This window comes from Corvus kubaryi, unplaced genomic scaffold (genome assembly GCF_017639235.1).
Source record: "Corvus kubaryi isolate FWS band 111438036 unplaced genomic scaffold, C.kubaryi_AGA036_p1.0 37394, whole genome shotgun sequence".
NCBI lineage: Eukaryota > Metazoa > Chordata > Aves > Passeriformes > Corvidae > Corvus > Corvus kubaryi.
This window is the reverse complement of record NW_024581133.1, coordinates 5,565,612-5,588,170: the sequence shown is the minus strand read 5'-3', so window position 1 is coordinate 5,588,170 and position 22,559 is coordinate 5,565,612. Positions and strand designations below refer to the sequence as shown.

The window sequence follows — 22,559 nt, the reverse complement described above, 5'->3', positions numbered from 1 at the left end:
TCAGACAGTTCCATTAATTTAAAGAGGCCTTGGAACTCTGCAGCTGTAACACCAACACCTCTACAGCAGGGAGCAAGAAGGACCAACCAGTGGGGCTGCCAGCTCCCTGCCACCAGTGACACAAGGCACAAAGTGACCCACACCACATCCTGTGATTGCTATCCCCTTATCCTTTCCCCCACAGTGTCACTGCAAAAGAGGTATAAAATCTCAATACTTCTTAATATCTTCAATTCATCCCCAAAGATTCTCAGGCATTAAAGAGTGGACTTTATTGAGAATTTCTCATAGTAACATAGCCACCTGTTTAGCAGCACACAGCAGCAAGGCTGCACAAGGGTTTCAGAGAGCAAGTGGAAAGGAGAGCTTCATATTAAAGCTACAGAGAAGAGACAAGGCTCAGATCAGCAGACACATAAAATATCACTACTTCTGCCTGAATTTAGCTATTTCACTGTAAGTAATCATTCTGTTCTTCCAGAAATGTCTGGAGAACTGTTAGTGACCACGGGGAGCTGCTAGGATCTTTGTATTACATTTCCTCTGAAAGTTGCCTCCTCTGACAGCCCAGCCCAGCCTGCCTACAAAACGGATTTGTTTTCCCAAAACCCACTTAGCCTTCCTGTCCTCAGAGGGTCTAGGGAAAGCTGAGAAAAAATCAGCAGACAGGATACTCATTCTGAAGTGTCCCACAGGGAACAGAGGGGATGAACACACATTAGGATTTCTCCCCCAATTTCTCAAATTCTCACGGAACTGGGGTTTGCAATCATCCTCCGCAGAGCCCATGTCAAGACAGATCATTAATACTACTCGACACCAAGGATCTCTTGTATTAAAAAAGCACAGCAATTACTTAGTTCAAATCTCTATATTATTCATAAGATCTATATCTATCATGGATATGGTATTTACACTGCTGTGGGGAAATGTAATAAATAAGGCAATAAGCGTTTCCTTCCTCCAGGTCAAGATGAAAGTCTGCATCTTAGAGAGCAGTGCTTTCCTTGGGCAGCCAGGCTCATATCCCAGCCTCCCTGCCTAATTCCTGCAGCCAGGAACTAAAGCCAAGTTGAAAAATGACTGCTCTTCCTCTGAGCCCAGCACTCAGGTTCCAACACACTCCAGTGAAGCAGGCCAGGAGGCCATGCCTAGGTGGAGTGAGACCTGCAGGGAGAGGTCTCTTCAGAAGTAGTCAAGAGAGCAAAGCAGAACATATTAAGACTGTAGCATGCCCCCCATGAAGGTAGAAAGGAAGAATTTCATCTAAGCTATCTGGAAAAGTTCAGAATTGCCATTTTCTGGGATCATAACATGCAGCTGACAGCTCCAAGAATGTGTTTATCCATCTAAACTCCTGACTCCAAAAGACCAACTGTGAAAGGATTTCAGGTGGGGACTCACAAACATGCAACATGGTCCTGTGGGCTGAACATGGGCCAGGCTGCTAGCTGTCAGCAACCTGGCGTGACCTTGAGCAAATTGATGTCTTTCCAGCTGCCACTCCTCATCCATAAAATGGCGAAGAAGATGCTTGGCAGCCCCTTGATGGGCTGGAAGGAAAAATGCCTCTTTCCAGGAAATAGTGGAGATACGACGTGCCAGGTTACTTCTCCTCATTAAGAAGAGGATAAAATATACCCCATCCCTCAAATAATCAGCTGCCTGCTGTGCTCTCAGTAAGGTTCCCCTGACATTTGGGCTCTGCTGGGATCTGGCACGAGAGTAGAACAGTCCCACCCCACCCCATCTCTGGGATTTGCCCAGAATTTATTTTTAACGCAGCCTCAGTGTGAACATTTGTGGTGGGATTTGTATGAATCCACGCTGATCCCTGACTCTGAGTTCGTCTCACCCTGACTGTGCCAATAGCAGGGACTGTCAAGAGAACAGACGGCACAATCCCCCCACCCTACACCAGGAGTCTCACACAAGGCAGACCCAGAGCCTCCTGCCTCATTCCACGTGTAGGAAGGAACCTTTGGGCAGCCACCTCAGATGGAGCCACTCCTGCTGTCCAGGGTGACTCATTTGTTCTAGAGCATAAGACATGTTAAACAGGGCCCTAAGCTGGGCTTAAAATGACCTTTCAAAATCGAGCAGCCCCAGCTAAGTTCTTTATTTCTCTGGTTCTGGACTGTGAGCAATGGGATGGAGCAGAAGCTGCGCCCTGTCTCAGAGAAGACTTGAAGACTGGGCTGCAACTTCCTGGCATATCAAGCTGTCAGATGCAGCTTGAAACACAAGGTCCTTGCTCTTGCCCACACCTGATGGCCACCACCTCCCTTGCTCAACGCTCCTCATCAATTACAGTGCAGAGATGTAAAATGACTGATACTTTTAATACAAAGGGCCTGTCATTTATTTATTAGCTGGCGACAGGCCCTGCCATCCAGGATGGATGCATTATAAATCAGCTGCATTTCTAACCATTAAAAATTCATCCAATTCATAATGTAGGATGCCTATAATTTCCTTATTAGTGTTGAGTGCAAAGGATTTTTCTTTCTCCTCCCTTGGCTCTTTGGTTTCCCAAAGATCTTGCTCATTTGAGGATTATCTTTGCTTAATCCCACAAGAGGGAGGTGGAGGGATGAGAAGGGCTGGGGGAAGGGAGACAGGGACTGAAGTAACTTTGTTCCAGTGTTTCCTTCTAATTGCAGTTTGCCATGTATACTTAGGAGACTTAGCTGTCTCCTGTCACACTTATGGGAGCCAGAGAAACTGCTTGTCCTGAATTTAAGAGATGTTTGCAGGGCAAAGAAAAAGGTCCCTTTTATCTCACAAAGGGAAAAAAAGGAGTATGGTGGTTGGACAGGGAAGGTTGATGTAAAACCTGTTAAAATGTACTAGTAAGATAAGAACAGGTGTCCATACATTATAAACCAGTGCATTTAAATAGATCAAACATATATATGAGATTTATACATAAAAATAGGTAGGTATAGTAACCTTCAGACTCAGTACTATGATTCAGTGAGGAAAAATAGGTTATTAGGGCTGAAAGAAAGGTGTGACATTTTTACAGACCCACAGCTGTGACAAAAAACTTCAGGTGCTGCTGCAGCATCAGCAAAGGAACTTGGAGCGAACATCAGAAAAAGCTGAGTCTACATGAAACTGTAAATCATCACTTAATTTAAGTACTGCATCCCATGTTGACCACACTTGGCTGCAGACAGCAGGACAGCCTGATCCTTGCTGCAGTACTCACAGAAATGTTCGTGCTTTCACTGGGTCTCGGTTTGTTCCCATCTCTTAAACAGATCTATCCAGGGAAGGGCAGGGAGAGAGGGCTTGAACAGATCCAAGCAAGGCTCAGCACGTGGGTAACTTGCAGTGTGTTCAGGAATGAGCGTGCAGGAATCTAAAAACGGATTATGCAATAAACCCTGCTTTAATGGGAGACAAGCCCAGGCATTGAGAGCAATCCTCACATGCTGTGAATCCAATGTACTTTTCACCTCAAGACACTTGCATACAAATCTTACACCAGCTGCACATGGAAATGGGTTTGCTGAGTTCTCCAATGGGTATGTTCACTTCAGCAAATCGCATCTTGTTCAACAAGGCCAGTGCTTTACTCTTAACCGTGGTGAAAAACAGCTGCCTCAGGTCAGGGCTTTGGGAGCACACCAGCAGAAGTGGTGCTTCCATGAGCAGCAGCACCTTCCTTCATCCCATGGACCCCACTCCCTGTCTGCACCCACCAACAAGAGCAAGACAGACAGCAGGATGTTGAGGTGCACTAGAAGTGTCCAGCAATCAAAAATGACAATTTCTGCATTTTTGTTATGAGAAGCTATCATGCTCTGCTCCACCTGCCCTGTGCTGCTGGGAGCCAGCTCTGTCTGCCCGCCCCATCTCCTCAGAGCCAGCCACCACACAAGGCTGGGAAAAAAAAGCCTCCTTTCACACAAGCAACTCGTTAGGCAGAATAATTTTTTACATGGATCTTTCCCCAGCTTTCAGGACTGAATGGGCTGTTTTGGACTGTTTAGCCCAAAACCAGCACTAAGCACAGGTTTGGGGTTTTTTTAACCTTTACTGATGTGCAGATTCTCTGCTGCATTCTGGGCTGTACTTCTTGTCCCACAGGGCAGCCCCACTAATAATAATAACACCTGCTGTGTGTGCAGTCATGCAAAACTGCTCCAACTCCTAAACAATAGCAGCTCTTTTTAATTAGGAATCACAATTTAACCAGACAATGAACAAACAATGAGAGCCTGCAATCTCCAAACCAGTAAGACATCTCCTGTCTGATCACAATGATCTGCTTCTGAGAGATTTTAAACGTGCTTCTGAGAGATTTTAAACCTGAAAAACAGGCTGGGGAGACTAAAAAGTCACAACACGATATCCTTGCAAACTCTGGTGTCTTCTGTGTACCCCATGGCCAGGTACCACAGGCACATCTCCTTTATCCCAGAAGTGCAGAGGTACCCCAGCTTCCAGACACTTTCCCAACAGCCAAGCATTATGAGTCACAAAAAACTCATTCAAAAATGAGACAAATGTTTAAATGAGGGCCAAAAGAAATCAATACCACCACTCTGCCCATGCACACATACATACACCAGCTATTTTTACAGCGACCCACAGCAAAATTCACACAATCGACGAGCCATTAGGAGGACACTCTTGATACCAGGGCTGCCTGAGTCTGCAAAAGCCTCAGGTCGAGCACTGTGTTGCTATCTCTTGTCTTGCAGGGATGAAACCACACCCATGAGGAGTGCTGGCTGGTGAACAGAGCCCTGCTCTCTCTGGCACAGACACCTCCTTCAGGTTTAAGCACACAACAAGCACAAATGGATAGGGAGAAGCACCAATACCTAGGCACACAGCTGGTAACACAGGGAATGTAAACCTGTTTTTTTACCCCTATTGTGTCCCACTCCTCTCACCCTGCCATAATGAGCCTGGACTCATGCCAGACCATGGGTCAGTGGGTGGGGAATGCATGCCCACCCACGTAAGGACAGTGGAGGGTGTGTGGAGGCCTGGGAATGCTGCAAGAGGAGTGGGAGGTGTGAGCCCCTTTATGAGATGAGCAGGGGCCTGGATGCAAGGTGGAATATCAGGGGGTACATACACATCCTCCATGAGATGCTGCATTCTTGTGCACTCCGGTCCAACCCAATTAATGCAGGGATGAGGCTGCCAGGCAAAAAGAGAAGCCTGCTCTGCTAGAGCCACTCCAAATCCAGTAGGAAAACAGGTCAGGACCTCCTCTCATCTGCCTTGTTAAGTTCTTGACAGTTCACACATCACGAGCTCCCTTCCTGAAATCGCCCTAAGCAAGCCAACCCTGCTTGCTGGCCCCACAGACATCAGGATTAAACAGTCCAGTGGAGAGGCTTTTAGGCAGAGGAGAAAGCAGAGTTTCATAGGAGAAAATACTTCCCTGTCAACCCCTTGATGTCTGTATCCAGCAGTATTTCCACCACCAGAGCAGCCTCTCTGCAGGCCAGTCACCATTAAGAGCCCAAAGCCACGTTCTTCTTGATTTAAGGGTTTCTCTTCCTCATGGATCTTCACCACCAGGAACCAACGTATCATCACTCAGCTGCGCTGCCAGCGTCACTGCCCACGCCGGGGCTGCAGCCTGCTAGTCCCCCTTTGATCCTGGGTGTTGCTACAAATATCTCCAGTAAACACACGTTAAAGCAACAGAGAATGCATCGAAAATCCCAACAGCAGCAGGAGGTGATGGGCTTGTGTTCAAACCAAGTCGGGTGCCCATCCCGTGTGGAGCAAGCAGGGCTGCATTCCCGGCTCCAGCAGCTCCTCCTAAAGCAGGCAGGGACCAGGCAGAGCCATGCTGCTTTTCTTCCTCATGGTACAACCACACAGACAACATCTCCAGAGCTGGCTGAGGGGTAAGGTACAGGCAATGGATCTTGCCAGCCTTTCCAAGACATCCTGAAAAAACCCCATTGGTGTAGCACCATCACAGCAGGAAGGACTGAAGTGTGAGACTGAAACTCAAAGTGCAGGTGCAATAGGTGGGATGGGCACTCCACTTCTGCAAAGGTAAGTTGGGCTTCTGGAAAATGTGGATATATCTTCCACTTGCTCTTTCAGGGATGGAAAAAATTATGCAGAGCAAAAAATAGCCACAGGTAGGAAAACCGAGAGCTGGGAAGGTTTCCCCAAGTCCCACTGTCCATGGTATGTCTCCTGCTGGTCAGATGTTGCAGCCTGGGCAAGGGGACAAGAAGGTGTCTCTAGGCACAAGGGAAGTTCAGTTCTCTCCAGTGGGGGACAGAGGCAGTAATTTTGGTTGCTCACACATATTTTCAGATACCTACAACATCTGCTCTGGGAACAGCCAGCCAGAGCCCACGAGGCTTCTTCAACATCCAGATCTTTTGCAGGATGTTCACATCAACCCTTGGAGCTCAGAGCAGTTTCTATGAGAGCCAACAGCAAACCAGACGGGAGGAAAATTTGGAGGCAGAAGGTCATTGCAGAGACCCCCAATGCCTTCACCTGTTGGCAGCTGAGCTCTGAGGTCAGGGCTCTTCCACAGTCCCCAGCCACAAGCCCATGCTTTGCTACAAACAGTGAGGAGACACAGCACAAAGTAGCAAAACACACATGAATGAGTAAACAGCTACTCACAGGTTCTCGTTAAAACCCTTAAAATATCTCACGTGAGCTGAGTGAGACAGACAAGAATGCAAGACCATGAGAGCTCCAGTGCAGAAGAGTCTTCACCCACAAGTGCCTACTTCAGAAGAGCAATGGGAGCTGGGTCCTGCTGGAGAAGAGCCTGGGGGCTTCATTTTAGAGGAGACAAGAGGAAAAGAATAGTTTGGAGAAACAGCAGAGCTCTGTGGGAGGGACTGAAACCTGTAGAGCCTTGCCCCAGGCTGGGAATGGGGAAGCAGAGTGCTGCTGTCACTTCACCCTGCACTCCACATTTATATTACATGGAAAGAATATTTGACAAATTCTCTCATCCCTGGGGAAAAAAAAAAAAAAAAAAGGAAAGTTTCTTTTCCACTACAAACTGTGTAACTAGCTCAGTTTTCTTTTTTAGGCAAATAAAACTACAAGCACTTATGGCTTTAGTTTTATGTTGTTGCTGTTTTTGGCAAAGATGGGACCATGAACTGACCCAAAATAGAAATGCTGCATACTTTTTATCTTCCCATGCCCAGGATGAGCAAAACACACTAGGCAAACAAAAAAAATTAACAGTTAGTGGTAAATATCCTTTTCATTTTAGTTTTTGAGATCTATTAAAAGCAGAGGTAAGAAAATCTATTTGTTAAGAAATATGATTTTTGAAATGACCATGATGTTCCTTTTAAGCTGCACTGAAATCCAAGATAAAGGCAGGGTACTGAGTGAAAGAGTGCTGATGGCGCTTTTATTGTGTGATTTGCCTTGTTTTTTTCTGAAGTACTTCTTTTTAGCCGATTACCATGTATTTACAGTTAGTGTAATTATATCTAATTACTTAATTAGCATGAATACATGTAATTACTAACTTCGAATATGTAATTATGTCAGGGCAGCCTGTAATAAATGAGGTTGAAAAAAACCCTCATTAGGACTCTACGAAAGGACGCCTGCTCCACCCGTGTGGAGAATGCATCCCAGTCCCCAGACTGCGCCAGTCCTGGAAAACACAGCCAGCTCCAGTCGAGGCTGGCAAAAACCTCCCCCAAAATCAAAGAATTTGCCCCAAAAGTCCAGCTTCACAATGCTTTTTACAACTGAGCATCCACTGCTGGGATGCAGGTGGGGATCTGCCCCTCAGAGCAATTTTCTCCATCAGAGTTTGGATTTTTTTCATCGATTTCTGTTGTTTTGCAGAAGACCTGTTTTGTTAGATGAGAAATACAAGGGAACTGAACAACTCCAAAACTGTGCTGTGGCATTCGAGTAAAGCTCGAGAGATCAGATCCAAGAACTAATCTGCATCTGATGCATTGTGCTTAGAATTAATTACTATTTAATTGTTATTATTAAAGAAAAACAACCTTCCAAAATGTTTCTTCTGAAACATTACCAATATTTCACCACAGGAATTTCCATCCACTCATAATTACGAAACTTGAATTTTGGGAATTCAAATCTCCTGAACTTCAAGAGAGGGAGATAAGGTAAGAAGCTGCAGTTAGTGCCAAGCCTGCCCAGAAGGACACACAGCCACCTTCTTGCCACAAATGTGGGTAGACTGGAGCATGTTTTGCATTACCAAAATCTCTGACCATGGGCTGATGTTATGTAGTCCTAAACTCTCACCCTCATCGCTTTCTCTGCCCACCGTGCTTGCCACAAGTCCCATTCTTCTTCTCTGATCTGTTTATTTCCAGATATAGACGTGCAAACTCATCACAACCTGTTGCTCCTCCTGCTGATGTTTGCCAAGCAGATAAGCACTTGGTTTCTCTTCCATGTGCACAAGATCAGGAGAAAAAGGCAGTTTTAGCCTATTCTTCTGAAATCCACTGGTGGTTGGACTGTCCACATTGCCAAACTCTTTCCTTAACCCTCCAGGTAGGGCCAAGGACAGCTGAACCAAGGACAGGATGCAAACCCAGTGCTGCCCAGCACAGCACGGAGCTACAGCACACAGATGGGGGAGCATCTTCTCAAAAACTAAATGCTTCAACACGAGGAAGCAGGGTGGTGCTGGTGTCTTCCATGGCTCTTCAAGAGCCCCTCATCCAGGAAAGGAAAGAGAATCCTGAGTCAAGCTTGTCCCACCTTCTGCACTAAGTCAGGCAGTAGCAGAAAGAGGGTAAGAGAACTGCAAAAAACCCAGAAAGCCAGAAGTGAGGGCTGGCTCCTGTGCCCTTCACCCCAACAGTACCAGGACAGCACATTCCCAGTGAAGAGCACGTCTCTGTCTCCTTGAGGACATGTTAACAAGAAGATCCCATGGGACAGCACGGCACAGTGGGAGCAAGAGGCCTCCAGCTCCGCAGGCAGGGAGCTGCTCTCCATATTTCAGCTGCGATTCCATTATGCAGAGCTAAGTGGCTGGGAATAAACATCCGTCATCCGTGCGTGATAAGTGATGCTTGCTAGTATGGAGGGTGACAGAAATCTATATCACATCAATGCACTATTAATACTGCATTAAGCATACAGAGTTTGCTCCCCTCGTTGCAGCACGGCAGTGGGCACCGGCACATCCTCAACGCAGGCAGCATCCAAGAGCACAGGGATGAAAAGAGAAAGCAGAAAAGCTTCGTGGTGGAGAGGGAAAACACTTGCTGAAGATGTTGCTCTAGCAACAACTCAGTGCAAAGGAGAGATGCTGGGTGTCACAGAACACCTTTGCTCACAGCTGCGCAGTGGCTCTGGGGGAGGCGGTGGCAGGAGTTTGCATCTGTACAGGTTCAGCTGGGCATTGAGGCACTCCCAGCCCAGAGAAGCTCTCTTTAAAAGTGACAGCAAATGGAGAAGTGTTTGTGCCCAAGCTCTGCACACAGGGAGAGAAAAACCCTCCAGCATGACAACCACGGGGAGAACAGGAGCAACAAATATTCTCCAGCGCAGGCTTATGTTGAGTAGAGCACATCAGATCAAACAAACCCCTTACAGCAAAATCTACCCAAAGCATGGTTAATTTAAAAGGTGAATTATGAAACTTTCAAACTTTCCAGCCTCAAGCAAAGCCACCAGTGAAGTCAGAAGTTTTGACCAAGTTAAGGCCTGGGGACTAAAATACAAAACACACACCAAATTCAACTCTGCCTGAGGAGTCAAGGACTGGGTTTTGCCCCATGAGTGACAAAGGCATCTAAAAAAATTAGGGTTTTTGACCTGCAAGCACCCAGCTGTGGTTTGCCTCTTATCCCCCAAAGGAAGTACCAGTGTTGTGGGGTTTGGCTTCAGCCCCACTGCCTTGTAGTCCTGGAAAGCCTGGAGCATTCCCTCCTGTGGCACCTTTCACAGGAGAAGCGTCTCCAGATGCCACCCTAAGCATCTCTGTGAATGCTTCAGATCCTACTCAAACAGCCCTGTGAAGCTCTGAGGTCAAGTCCTGTAGCGAGTGACTTCCCCTGCAACCCACCCAGCTCTGACAAGTCCCACAGGGCAAAGGCTCAGAGCAAAACTTAATCCTTTGAGGTTTAAGCTCTGCTGCTGCACAGCCTCAACAGCACCCACGTCTTGCAATGGTCGGCGTACAGATTAAAGAGATTTGAGACAGCACAGGAGGGAAAGGAAAAAAAAAGTGAAGCGGGGGAGCCCTCCCTCCCAAGCCATCAGAGTTTGTAAATCATTTTGAGATGAGGTGCTATAAGAAATGTAAAATATATAATTAACAGCACAGAAAAACCACGCTACATTCAGCTTCTCCACTCCTGCCTAATCACCGCCCTCCTCCTCCCCTCTCTACAAACAGACCAAATTTAGCACATTAAAATGAAAACCAAGGGGAAAGCCAGGCACGTTCTTTGGGTACATCCCATTGCTCTGGCAAGTGAAGGATGGTGATCAGGGCTTGGGCACAAGCCAGCAGGACCCATGAGGGTGCACAGTGGGGGCTGCCTGAGGAATACCTCATGGGAGCAGCAGCTGCAGCTCCCTTTCTGCTGACAGAGGAGTGGAGGCCAGGAGCAGCGTGCTCCTGCTGAGCATGTGATGCCACATGGCTTCCCGCAGGCTGGGAGATGGGCCTTCTCCCTGCTTCCAGGGGCTGAGTTCTGCCTCCTGCACCCATGAGTCAGCAGCAGCCAAAGGAAGAGCAGAGGTGACTTCAGCAAAGCACTCCCTGCTTCTGACTGGGCCACAGAGATAGCCCAAACTGAGGGGTTTTCACCTTTCATTTTGCAGGATTTTTGTTTTTCCAGTTCTACCTGGAACAAAGACACACCAAAAGGATGTGCAATAGCAAGAGAGGAACGTTACCCAAACCTCCTGCATTGCTCAGCTTGCATCTCAGAGCTGGTAAGAGGCCTGGGAGAGCTCAGCTACCGCCTGTGAGCCGCATGCTGGGGAAGGCTGCATCCCACCACTCGTGTGGGAAGTGGTGCAGGACTCCCAGAAAAGCATCCTTTTACACAGCACTTTTCTTTTATGCTCAGAATTTAGAAACACAAAGTGGAGAGGGCCACTTGATCACCTCCTGCTAGTCTAATGAGCCCAGTTCACAACCCAGATTTATGCAGGAAAGATGCAAAAGCTTTACAGAAGCCCATAAAAACAAGACATCCGGCATCTAAAACTCTTGGAGACAAAGATAGTTCCAGGCACCTGCCGCACCTATGCCCATGTATCCTGAGCTTCTCCCTGGCCCTTTGGGGAGCCAAAGAGGCAGCCCCATGACTGGGAAACTGCTGGAGGAGGAAGGGGAGGCAGGTCCTTTCCCCAGCCAAGCAGGGGTCACATCCATCCCCATGCTCCCAGGGGACTCTTGCTCACACCTGGGACCTCATGCTTGGAGCTGACGAGGAAGAGCCTGGCTTGGAATGGCACTTTCAGGCGGGGGGGAAGGTGACGGGTGGGTGGCGGAGGGAGGGTGAAGGGAGGTGAAGGTGAGAGTGGAAAGTCTTTTCTGGAAGCATCTACATGTATGTTGTGATTTCTGAGACCTGAAATTCACTTTGGTTTCTGGACCATACCAACACCCACTCTCCTCAAAAACCTCCTTCTCTTCTTCCTCATCCTCTTAACCTCTTCCTCCTCGCCCTCCTTCCCCCATCCCCCCAGCCCATCCCTCGGCCCTGGTGGGGGGCTCCGGCCGGATCGGGCACTCACACGTGTCTGGCTTGTGGCAGTTGTGACCTTGCCGGAAGTACTGGGGGTTCTCGATGACGGGGATGCGGGTCATGCCGATCACCACCGTGTCTGGGCCAGCGTCCAGGGATGAGGGTGTCGTGATGCCATGGTTGATGTGGTGGAGCGGACTGGCTGAATCCTCCTCTCCGCTGATCACTGCCACGGGACCTGCAAACAGCACACACACCCGGTCAGGGACAGCACAGGAAAGGGGAGCAGCGGGGCCTGTTGATCACATATGTATGGAATGCTGCAGGTTGGCAGTGGATCAGCACCAGCCCCTGGACAGGATGCCTGTCCTAGCACTCCTGCCTGTTGTCCCATCCCCAAGCTTAGTTTCTCTGGGCAGCTCAGAGGGTAGGGAAGGCATCTCAAGTTTTCCTTCCTGGCTTTGAGGTACCACACTAACAATCCTGAAGGGTTAAGCAGCTACAGGTGACACCACATCAGAGGTGAGCCATGCACAAAGTCCTCTCCTAGGGCTGCCATGAGAGAGCAGCTGCTGCGGTGCCTGTATACCCTGGCATCACAAGCTTGGCAGAAATCATAACCAGGCTTAGACTGAAGAAACATCACCCCCAACGAGTGAGTTCACCTCAAATCCATATTTGTGACATTTCTGTTGCCCAGTATGTTGCTCATCTTCTTCGCCTCCTGCAGCTTCACCTGGGCACACTCACTGAACCCTTCAGTCAGGATGATGCCTACAGGGACCCACAATGTACTGGAGCATATCCTGCTTAGCTCAAGCTCACTCCCACCACCACCACCACAAATGGCAGCATCTTCCCCTTACCCTCCTGACCCCCAAAAGTCACAGGACCATTAGACAGGCAAGAAAATGAAGCAAAGTAGTCAGGCATGCAAGATGGGAACAATGGAAGGCTCCTATCCCTTATGTTTTATTTTGGTTTTAGACCCTCTAATAGCTGCTGCAGCCATTCTTGCTGCATTGGTGTTGGACAAGGTAGGGACCACAGTGAAATCTTCCACAAGACCTTTTTAATATTTTAACATGGGAAGGAGATCCACACTCAACTAGTGACACTCCTTTTTTCCCAGGTAATACCAGAAGGTCAAGTAAGAAGGAGGGGAGATGCTGCACTTAGGCTTTGAACCTATTCAGAGAAGCCAGCCTTTTACCTACATTGCATAAAAAATGCTCATCTCCCACCAGTAATCTGCTTCTAATTGCACAATTACTTTATTATGTAGCACTAGCAACAAAGAAGGGAGTCTTCAAGCCATTTTACTCTCCAGAGCTGCTGGGAGGACGAGGTGAACATCAGCTCCATGCAGCCATTCTGCCTGCAATAATTTAGTATAAAGGCTGCTCATTTTTGGAGCTTCAAGTATTGTTTGTTCTTCCAAGTGGGATATAATAAAGTTATTGTGTAATTAGTAGAGTCTTGGCAGCTGTGACAGGTGTTTTAGTCACAAGGAAAAAGGGTCTCCCCCTTTATTGTGAATTTCTTCTGGCAGGTTCTGGCTTTTTTAATGTTACTCCCTGGGCCCGTGTGACTTTCCAGCTCTTGAGGTGCAAAGGCAAAATTCAGCTTTTGATGTAAGATGCCTCTGTTGGGACTACACACAGTGTATTTCTCCAAACACAGAAAGCAAATGGGCGATTTTAGTTCGAATGACTTTTACTCCTTCACAATGTCAATTCTTTGCAGGCAAAGCAGGAGGACTGGGGTTTGCATGGTGTGCACGTTCCTTCAGCCACACCCTGCACTGCTGGCCAGCCCAGCTGTGGTGGGAAGGGGAGAACTCTGCATTTCAAAAAAAAAAAAATCATGAAAACATCAACTGGTATAGAGTGGTGTAAATAATCTGAAAGAAGACCATAAAGATCTCCCTTGCAGAGAAGCAGTGAGAGAGGCTATTGAGGGCTGACTGCTTTCCTTTAGAAGCCAAGGTGTTGCTCCAAAGGATGGCTCCTCGTCAGGCAAGGGGATGTGAAAGGCCTCTCTGGTGAGTGTCAGTCAGCTTGGATGAGGCTTTGAGCAGACTGCTACCATGGAAGGTGTCCCTGTCCATGGCAGGGAGATTGGGCTAGCTGATCTTTAAGGTCTCTCCCAACCCAAACCATTCTGTGTTGCTATGTGAAGGAAGGTTTTGTTGCCCTCTATTCTGAGAGCAGAAATGACACCTTTGTGACAAGGAGCAAAGAGGATGTAACCAGCCATGGTACATACACCAGGCTGACACACACCCTGCTGAGCACAGGGGTCTCAGGGACTCACAAAGCCCTGCCAGCATTTTAACCTTGCTGTTCTTGCTTGCACAGCACCTGCCCATTTTTAGGGCACACAGATGTGTCCCTCTAGCACAGGCCAGTTAAAAAAGACATGGCTACATCTAAAAGAGCAGGGCACAATCCAGGAGGTTGGGTACTTGTGAAAATAAGCACAGCAAGCATCTATTAGCCAATGTTCTCGTGGCCATTGCCCTGACAATAAACAGACCCAGACTCTGACCTTCTTTACCCTCCACAGGTAGGGTTTTTTCTGTGGTTTACCTCTTTGGAGGACTTTCTTCACTTAGTTTCATGCCCCAAGCTTATCCAAGATCTTTGAGGCAAGAGGTAACCACATCTCAGCTGATCAACAGCTGCATTCCCATTCCCCAGTGAACATTCCCTATGAATGGACTCAGCCTCTGAGTGAGTCATCCACCTCAAGTCAATGCTGCCGTTTTTCCACTTACAAGACCTAACAACCCTCATGAGCCTCAGAGCTGAACTCTGATTCTCCATCTCAACCCCTTCCCATCTCTGCAAAAGTGGGAAACCCCAAGAACTGCCAAGGCAGGGGCACCACAGAGAGAGCACAACATGTTAAGCATATTCTACCCTTGCAGTAATCCAGGGACAGTTTACTGCCTCCAACTGTACTTCCAGGTCTTGAAAAAAACTAAAATAAATCACATTCTCAAGAGTCCTAACGAACACTTACGATGGATGCACTGCACTATCCTCCCAGCTTTCCAAAACATTTCTGATGATTGTAGGCACTGATCTGGCATGGCTTAGAACATATAATTCATCCCAATATCCTCCAGAGGATATAATTTGATTAAAGGCAATTTTCAGTTGAGGACTTCTCCAAGTTTCTCCTATTAGGTTGTGGCCTTTTTGGGTGTGGTGGGGCAGCATAAATCTGGACAACATTAATTCCTACAGCCACAGTCATGGTGCTTTATCACTTTAATTCTCTCATTCCCATCTCTTCTGGCTGGTCACTGCTGAGATCCAGTTGCCTCTAAGCCCATGGCCCCTCTGTTGTCACTCTGAGATGCAAACGAGTGCTGGACTCACTGTGCAAGCCTGAGACAAACTTTAGAAACATCGTGGGCATCAAAGAGCCACCAATCCCTTTTATAGGTGTGACTATTGCTCTTACTCAAAATATACTCTGCCATTAGCAATTCCTGGAAATAAAGCAGCTACCTAGACTTCAATTTTTTAAATCTATCTTGGCAATAGCATATATTTTTTTGCTTTTAAGTAGGCAAAGAGGTTGAGTTTTCAGATGTATAATGCTGATGAATGGTTTTATTTAGAAGAATTCTCACCGGTTTCACCAGTGCACTTTCCAGGTAAGGTTAAAGGGGAAAAAAATGAAGCAAAAAGAAAAAGAGAGTACAGATTTTAGAGATTTAGGTTTACCTTCCATTTGACAAAGAAATGTGCAGAGAGAGATAGAAAAGAAGACAGTTTTTTACAGTAAAAATGTATAAAAAGAGACAAAGGGTAGCTTGGAGTAATTCATAATATACCATCCTGTGATTTTAAAACATTATACAAAATATTTCAGAGTTTTTCAGAACAGTGATGCAGTAGCTGCTTCTGTGAATAACTCAGCCTGTGTTATGGACAAACACACTGTGGATATTAACTATAAAAAGGGTCTATTTGTTAAAACTTTAGGAAGACTATGTCCATTCTGAGCCCTGAACCTGCTACATCTGTACTCTGAAAGGCTCTCCCATGGCTCTCCTTCCCTCCAAGCAGGGCTCTCACCAGCCAGCAGCATCCACACTGTCTGCAAGGACAAAGCTGAGCTCTTTTCCATGTTAACCCCACGCATTTTTCCTGACAAGGAAGCAATACCAGCAGCACTGATGGAGGCACCCATCACTCCTTTTCCCTGTGGGGAAAGGCTGGGAAGATATTAGGGCTGCCCAGGGCTACCCCTGAATGAAGAAGCAGCCACTGCTCCAGCCCAGCACTGCAGCCACAGCCAACCTGCCCCTTCACAATGCCAGTGGGAGAGTCAGCCACAACGACCAGGAAATCAGGATCAAATTCATCTGATGTTCACCAAAGAGCAGTGAAGCAGCTTGGAAATGTTACTTTTGGAAACGTCACAAGCAGCAATTCTGTTCTCCCTTCCCTCCCACATCCCCTCTACAGCCAAATCCTCTTTCCCGAGAAAGACACCTCCCTCAAACACCACCATTCTCCACCCTCTGTTCTCCCCCAGCCTCCCAGTCAGGCTACACTCCATCCATCCCAGCAATGTTCCAACTCTTCTTACTTTGCATCCGCCCCGATATTATCATCTCTGTAAACACTCCTCCAGATTCCCCCAAAATCTCTGCTTTTCGGAAAAATCTCTCATTCTCTGTTCAGTGCTGTTCCCTCTGGCTAAACTGGAGTTTGGCTTGGTGTTTACCTTCACCTCCCTGTTTTTTCTGGAAGCTCTGTGAACAGGATATGGCTTTCAGTCCATGTCTGTGAATTGCCTGGTTCATTCACAGTGTTATACAGACAGCTTGTTACTCATGAAAAATAAACCAAATAATAATAGTAATACATAGCTTAGGGACCCCTGTTTACACAATCGTATCGTAGTGGGAAATTATTTATCAAGCCTAAGAGCTATACTTTATGATAAAACAGGCTCAGGAATATAGGGTATTGTATAAATGACCATAGATTAGAGAAGATAATGGTCACTTCTCACTCATCCACAACAGAATGAATGCCCCAAGGCCAACAGGTGAAGAAACAACAAAATCTCAAGCTTGGCATCACAGTAACCTCTGCAAAGCAACAAAAGCAGTTGAAGGTGAAGAAAACATGACCTCTAAGGGAAAACTGAAAGAATTATGCTTTGAGTTGAGAGGAGACTGAAGGGACACGTGATAACAGCCTTCAAATATGTAAAAGATTGCAGCAAAGAGAAATGTAATAGCTGTTCTCCACGTCCATTGGGGATAAAACAAGAAATAATAGGTTTAAATTGCACTGAGGGAGATTAGAGTTTGAATGTTCTCCCTGATGCCTCACGGTACGGCCGGTTGAGCACTGGAACAGATAACCCGGGGATGCTGCGGGAGTTCAGCCACTGCCAGGCTGGGAAGGGAAAGGTTAAAGAAACTTCTTTCAAGGACAGTTTAGCTACAGGGAGCCATTCTGCTCAGAGCCCTCACAGGCTGCAGCACTTTTTACCTGGAACCAGAGCCCTCAGCGTCTTCCCTTTCTGATGCTTTCAAAGAAACTCCGAGGAGGGACCTGTCCAGTGCTGCAGACCAGGTTTGGGCAGCATCAGAGGCACTGTGGGTGTAGCACTGGGTCAGGATGGGGTCATGGTCTCTCCAGAGTGGTTTCAGAAAGGACAACTCCCTGCACAGCCCAGGCCAAGTGCTCGGGACAGAAGCTGAGTTTGCTGAGGCAGAGAAGAGCGAGGTGAGTGCTCAGGGCTGCAGGGCGGTCCCCTCTCCCCACCCACGCCTCTGGGAGCTGTCATGCAGAACACCATTTTTTGATCAAAAATGATCACTGCAAGAGCTAGTTGTGCCATCTCCACTTTCTTTTGTAATATAAAGGAGCCATATAATTAACCTACTTAATTAGGAACTGTATATGACCCATAAATAAAAAAAAAAAGCTCTCCTAATAAAGTGGGTCACCATGCATTGTACAGCAAGAGCTGAAGCAGACCTCATTAAATTCCAATATATAGTATATAAAATCCATTCCTCCTCTGACTCCAAACCCCTGTTGACACTTCCCAATCACAATCTTAAATTCTGTTCTTCAAAAGGTCATATCACTGACTGGCAAGTAGATAATTCCAAGGCTACATCTCTCAGCCCAGCTATACAACTCAGAGCTATACACATGCACATAAACAAGGGTAAAAATAACCTCAAACTTCAGCTTATCAGGAAAAAAAAAAAAACAAGTTTAAAATAAACTTTAAAAAACTACCAACCTTTTTGTTGGAGCTGAAATCAACCCACACCCCAGGGCTGATCTCTGCACCAGCAATGAGGGGAACTGAAACTCATAAAAGAATAAGCAAAAGCACAATAAATATAATTAAAAATCCAGCCATGCTCAGAGCAAGATTGCCTTTACTGTCTCATAAAGACAGCCTCGTCTTTTCAGGCAAACAAAGGGAAATCAATTTCTTAACTTTTATTGGCAGATGTGGGCACAGGGCCAAGGCAGTGCTTGGTGCCCATGCGGGGCCCATTTGGAGCCAGTCTGCCACGGGCTCCAGCGTGTTCAGCCCTTCTGCAATGAGAAGCAGCCACTTCTCATCCCCAGAGTCACCAATCCCAACCACAAGGCAGTCTATCATGTGGCACCTCTTCCTCTGAGCCACAGCAGACCCCTCACTTGTATAAAACAATGGGCTTTATCCAGGGCTCCCTCCTAATTCCAGCACTCGGTGCCTTCTTTGTCGCCACCACCTCAGCCGTGTCCAAGCAGCATTTCCCACATCCATACAGCTCAATTCCATCTCCATGTCACAAATTCACCCCAAGCTATCCCTGCATCATGCCAATGGACCTGGAGGGCATTGCTGCAGAGGCTGGCCAGAACAGCACGGCCCCTGCTTGAACCCCACTGTGGTGGCTGAGGAGCTTCCAAAGGTGACAGTCCCTTCGCTGTCACAGCCTCTTCCATCAGCTTTTGGGGAAACAGCATATATGAAAAATCATATCCTTGAGCTTTGCAGGCAGATAAAGACATCAAGAACGTAAATCTGAATTCTTAAAGGGACATACTCCAAATCCTCAGCTTCCAGCCCCTCCAGTAAAGAAGGCAGGAACAAACAGCAATCCCTTTTCCCCTCTCCTCAACAACATGATGTGTTTGAGATCCTGATGATCTCAAGGAGATGAATATTCCTCTGAACTTTAGGGCAAAAGGAAGGGACAAGCCTGGGATCTTTGCACCCACCTCTGCTTGGGTTGGACACATGTCTCTTCCCCCACTTGCACCTTCCAGCCCCTTATACACTGCAGATGCATTATCATATAAAAAAAGCTGTCAGATCCGTTGTCAGTGGGCGATCCCTACATAGGCAATCCTTAAAGCACTTTCTTTCCTGATGCAACACTGCCAAAATACTGCCATTTACAGAGGCCCCTTTCCTTCTTCACATATTGACATTTCCTTCTCTCTCTGATTTTTTCAGGTGATTGCAGCAGGGAGAAGGCACCTCTTGCTGCAAAAAGGGATGCATCAGGGAATAGGGGCTGCAGCAACCCTGTACATCCCCCCTTCACCCTTCCCAGCCTCCAGCCATCCTGGCAGTCCCATTTGGAGCATCACTCCATCTGGTGTAGAGGATGTCCAAACCTCCCTCACTCCTCCCATGTCCTTCCCTTACCCACTCTTTCTCAAGTTTATTTATTGAGCTTAGACACTGATCCTATAAGCACTCTCACTCAGGAATGGAAACATTAAGATCAAATCATATAAAATACAAAGTCAATGCATATGACGGCACAAACACATAAATCCAGCAGAACAAGAAACAGAAAATGCTTACAGTAAAAATGGAAATACTATCTGATAATTAAAAAGGGTGGGATCTGACAAGCCAGAGCCATGCATAACAGCAAAGCCAGCCAGCACTCGCAGGAAGGAAAAGCAGGAATTTTTACATCTAGGCTTAAACTCCAGCCCAGTGTTACCAAGCGTCTTCAACTCAGAAAATGTCTGACCAGCAAAGCAACTGCAAACAGGCTGCAGGATAACCAGGAGAACATTTTAGAACTTGCAATGCAAGGATTTGCTAGCGCCTGAGGGAATGACAAGCCAATACCTACTCCCATGTAATAACATATGGGTACTGGGAAGCTGGTTCATTTGCCAAGAGAAGAAGGCTTTCACTGCTGAGATCAGGTGAAACAACTAGCAAATAGTGCAGGCAACAGGAGAGGAAGAAAAGTCTATTTTATTCAATTGTCACTCCAGAGAGGGACATAGTGTTATGTCTGGCAATGCTGGTGCTGGCATTCAGACCATACCCAGTCACCTTCCATCATTCCTCCCACCTATCTTCTCCCATTTGCTGGTAACAAGCTGATTTTTCCACTGTTGGGCATGCATGTTCCCTGCAGGTTGTGAGGAGGAGCCAGATGCAAACCAAACATCCATCCTTGCAGAGAAGCCTCCTGTGATGGCATCTTGGAATGGCAGGAGTGAGCAGGGACACCCAGGAACACAGCACCAGCATCCTCACGTGGCCCTGCTGCAGCCTTTCTGCCCCAGCCCCAAGGTCAAGGTCCAGGAAGGGCTGGTGAGGCAGGATGGGTTGCTTTTGGGTACTGGATGCACTACGATACATCAGAACAAACCCCTGTTGCATTATTTTCAATGCACAAGGCCACCATTCCCATCCCTCTGTATGGGATCAGGTTCATTTGAAGACAAAACCTCATTTCCTGCCCCCAGGTCTCCATCCAGACCCCTCAGCTCCAGAGCTGAGCAACATCCTGCCTGCCCCATATCACCAGCTTATTGCCATTCACCTTTCTCCCCCTCTTTGTTCCTCTTGACTAGATTTGCTTCTTCTTTTTTTTTTTTTTCCGAGCAAAGTCACCAAGCTGTCACCTCAGGGGCACCTTGAACTCGGGAGCAGCCCAGGCTTTACAAGGCAGGAGCCAGGCAGTGGCTGGGCAACGGCCTCACCAGCGTCTATTAATCTCTTGGCTCACTCATCCCTATCACAGACACACCGTAAAAATGATATAAGCATTTCATTCGAACGGCGCTGCAGAGAGATTGGGAAGAGCATGGGGCCAATTGATTTCCACTATGTCTGCTCTTCACCTCCAGGTATAAATACAACAGCAAAATCAATCGGAATAACATCATATCAGCTTTCTAATCTCTTCTGTTCGCAAGACACGCTTTATATACTGCAGCATTTCCTACAGCTTCTCCACAGGAGGCTCCAGCACCTCTGCACCCCTCGTGCAGCTGCTTCCTTGCTCATGGCCCCTCCTGTGACAAGCTTCAGGAGCTGCAGGTCCAAAGCACAGCTCTGTGCAGGAGGTGCTGGGAGGTGTCCCAGAGAAAAGCACCTCAGCTGCGTGAGAGCAGCGCTCACTGGCGCCGGCTGAGCCCTGGGCCACGTCGGCACTTGTGAAAAGGGAGATGGGCACCCACTCACACCCCGTCGTGATGGATGGAGGCTCACTCGGCACTGAGGGGCAGCCAGGCATGCCCAGATCCACTGAGGGGGAGAGTCCCACTGACACAGGCACATGAGAAAGGCAGCAGCAGTATCTGCTTTCCCCACACCCTCGGGACCCCATGGTTGGATTTATACCACACGAGGCTCTGGTGGCATTTCACCCCCTTGTGAGCATCCAGAGTGACACCACACAAAGACCCAAGGCTGGAGCAGGGCTGCCTGCTCAGCACTGAGCAGACACATTTTCTTTCTGCATTTCCAATTTATCATCAGCCTAAGGCTTTTTATTCTCTCTCCTGGCCTCCAGCCACCACAGAGGGAGACTGTGACAAACTGATAAACACTCCCCCCAAGCCGTTGCTTGGGTGAAAATGCAAATGCACCATGAGAATGAGGAAAGGGCTGCCTGACGAGGTGTCAAGGGGTCATCTTAAGCAAATTGCAGCTCAGCACCAAGGAGGGGCTTTGCCCCACCACAAACCAGACCTTGACTGAATAGGTGCCACATGAAGAGGAAAGCAAAAGTGGTTTAATCTTTAGAATCACAGAATGGTTTGGGTTGCAAGGGATCTTAAAGACCACCTACTTCTGACCTCCTGCCATGGTCAGGGATACCTTCCATTCGACCAGGTTGCTACAAGTGGTCTTCACCACTTCCAGGCATGGGGATAAGCTACACCTTCATCTATTCTGCAATCCAGATGACAAAGGCTGTGGCAACTGCAACACTGTGGCCAGCATTGGGTAAAGCTTTGGGATGTGTTATCTAACCTGCTCCCTTTTCACAAGAGGACCCCCAGTGATATTTGGCAAGGGGTCCACTGGCAGCTCCACCACCAGCCTGGTGCTGGATCACTGACCAGAGCCTAGAGCACGGTGCTGCAGGAGCCTGACCCTGTACCTGCAAATGCTTAAAACAGTGAGAACCACTGAAGGCCTGAAAGTCAACAGCTGGGACCAGTACTGCCCTTCTGCCTGAGGCTTTTCCTGGTCTTTGCAGAGACTGATGCCCAATGCTGCTTAATAAACACCATCCATGGAGCAAAAACCTGCTAGCAGCAGCTCTGCAGCACAAGCCAGGGCAGCAGAATATGTTTTCCACCAGCCAGGACCACTGCAGGCTCAGGACAAGCATCAGGCATGTTTCTCATTAGCTCCAAGTCCACCAGCCGCCTCCATCCCCCTCCCAGCACTTCCCTTCCCATGCCTTGGCCACTGCAAAGATCAGTCTTGGGTCATCTTGATCTACTTGGAAAGCTTAGCCGCCATGAGAGCAAACCACTTGTCCTCTGGCTCCAATCTCCCACTGAAATTATTGCCAATGGAAGTGTCACTATCAATTTCATAATGTTATTG

The 22,559-nt window shown here is 47.6% G+C and overlaps 1 protein-coding gene across 3 annotated transcripts in view; it reads right to left on the bottom strand.

Annotated features, from left to right (window-relative positions):
- Positions 1-22,559, bottom strand: part of NTRK3 (neurotrophic receptor tyrosine kinase 3) — a 219,303-nt gene that overhangs the window by 92,627 nt on the left and 104,117 nt on the right. For all 3 annotated transcript variants that reach the window (XM_042039738.1, XM_042039739.1, XM_042039740.1), the window contains one exon: positions 11,734-11,922. In XM_042039738.1, coding sequence (XP_041895672.1) covers positions 11,734-11,922 — 189 coding nt within the window. The remainder of the gene's footprint in view (positions 1-11,733; positions 11,923-22,559) is intronic.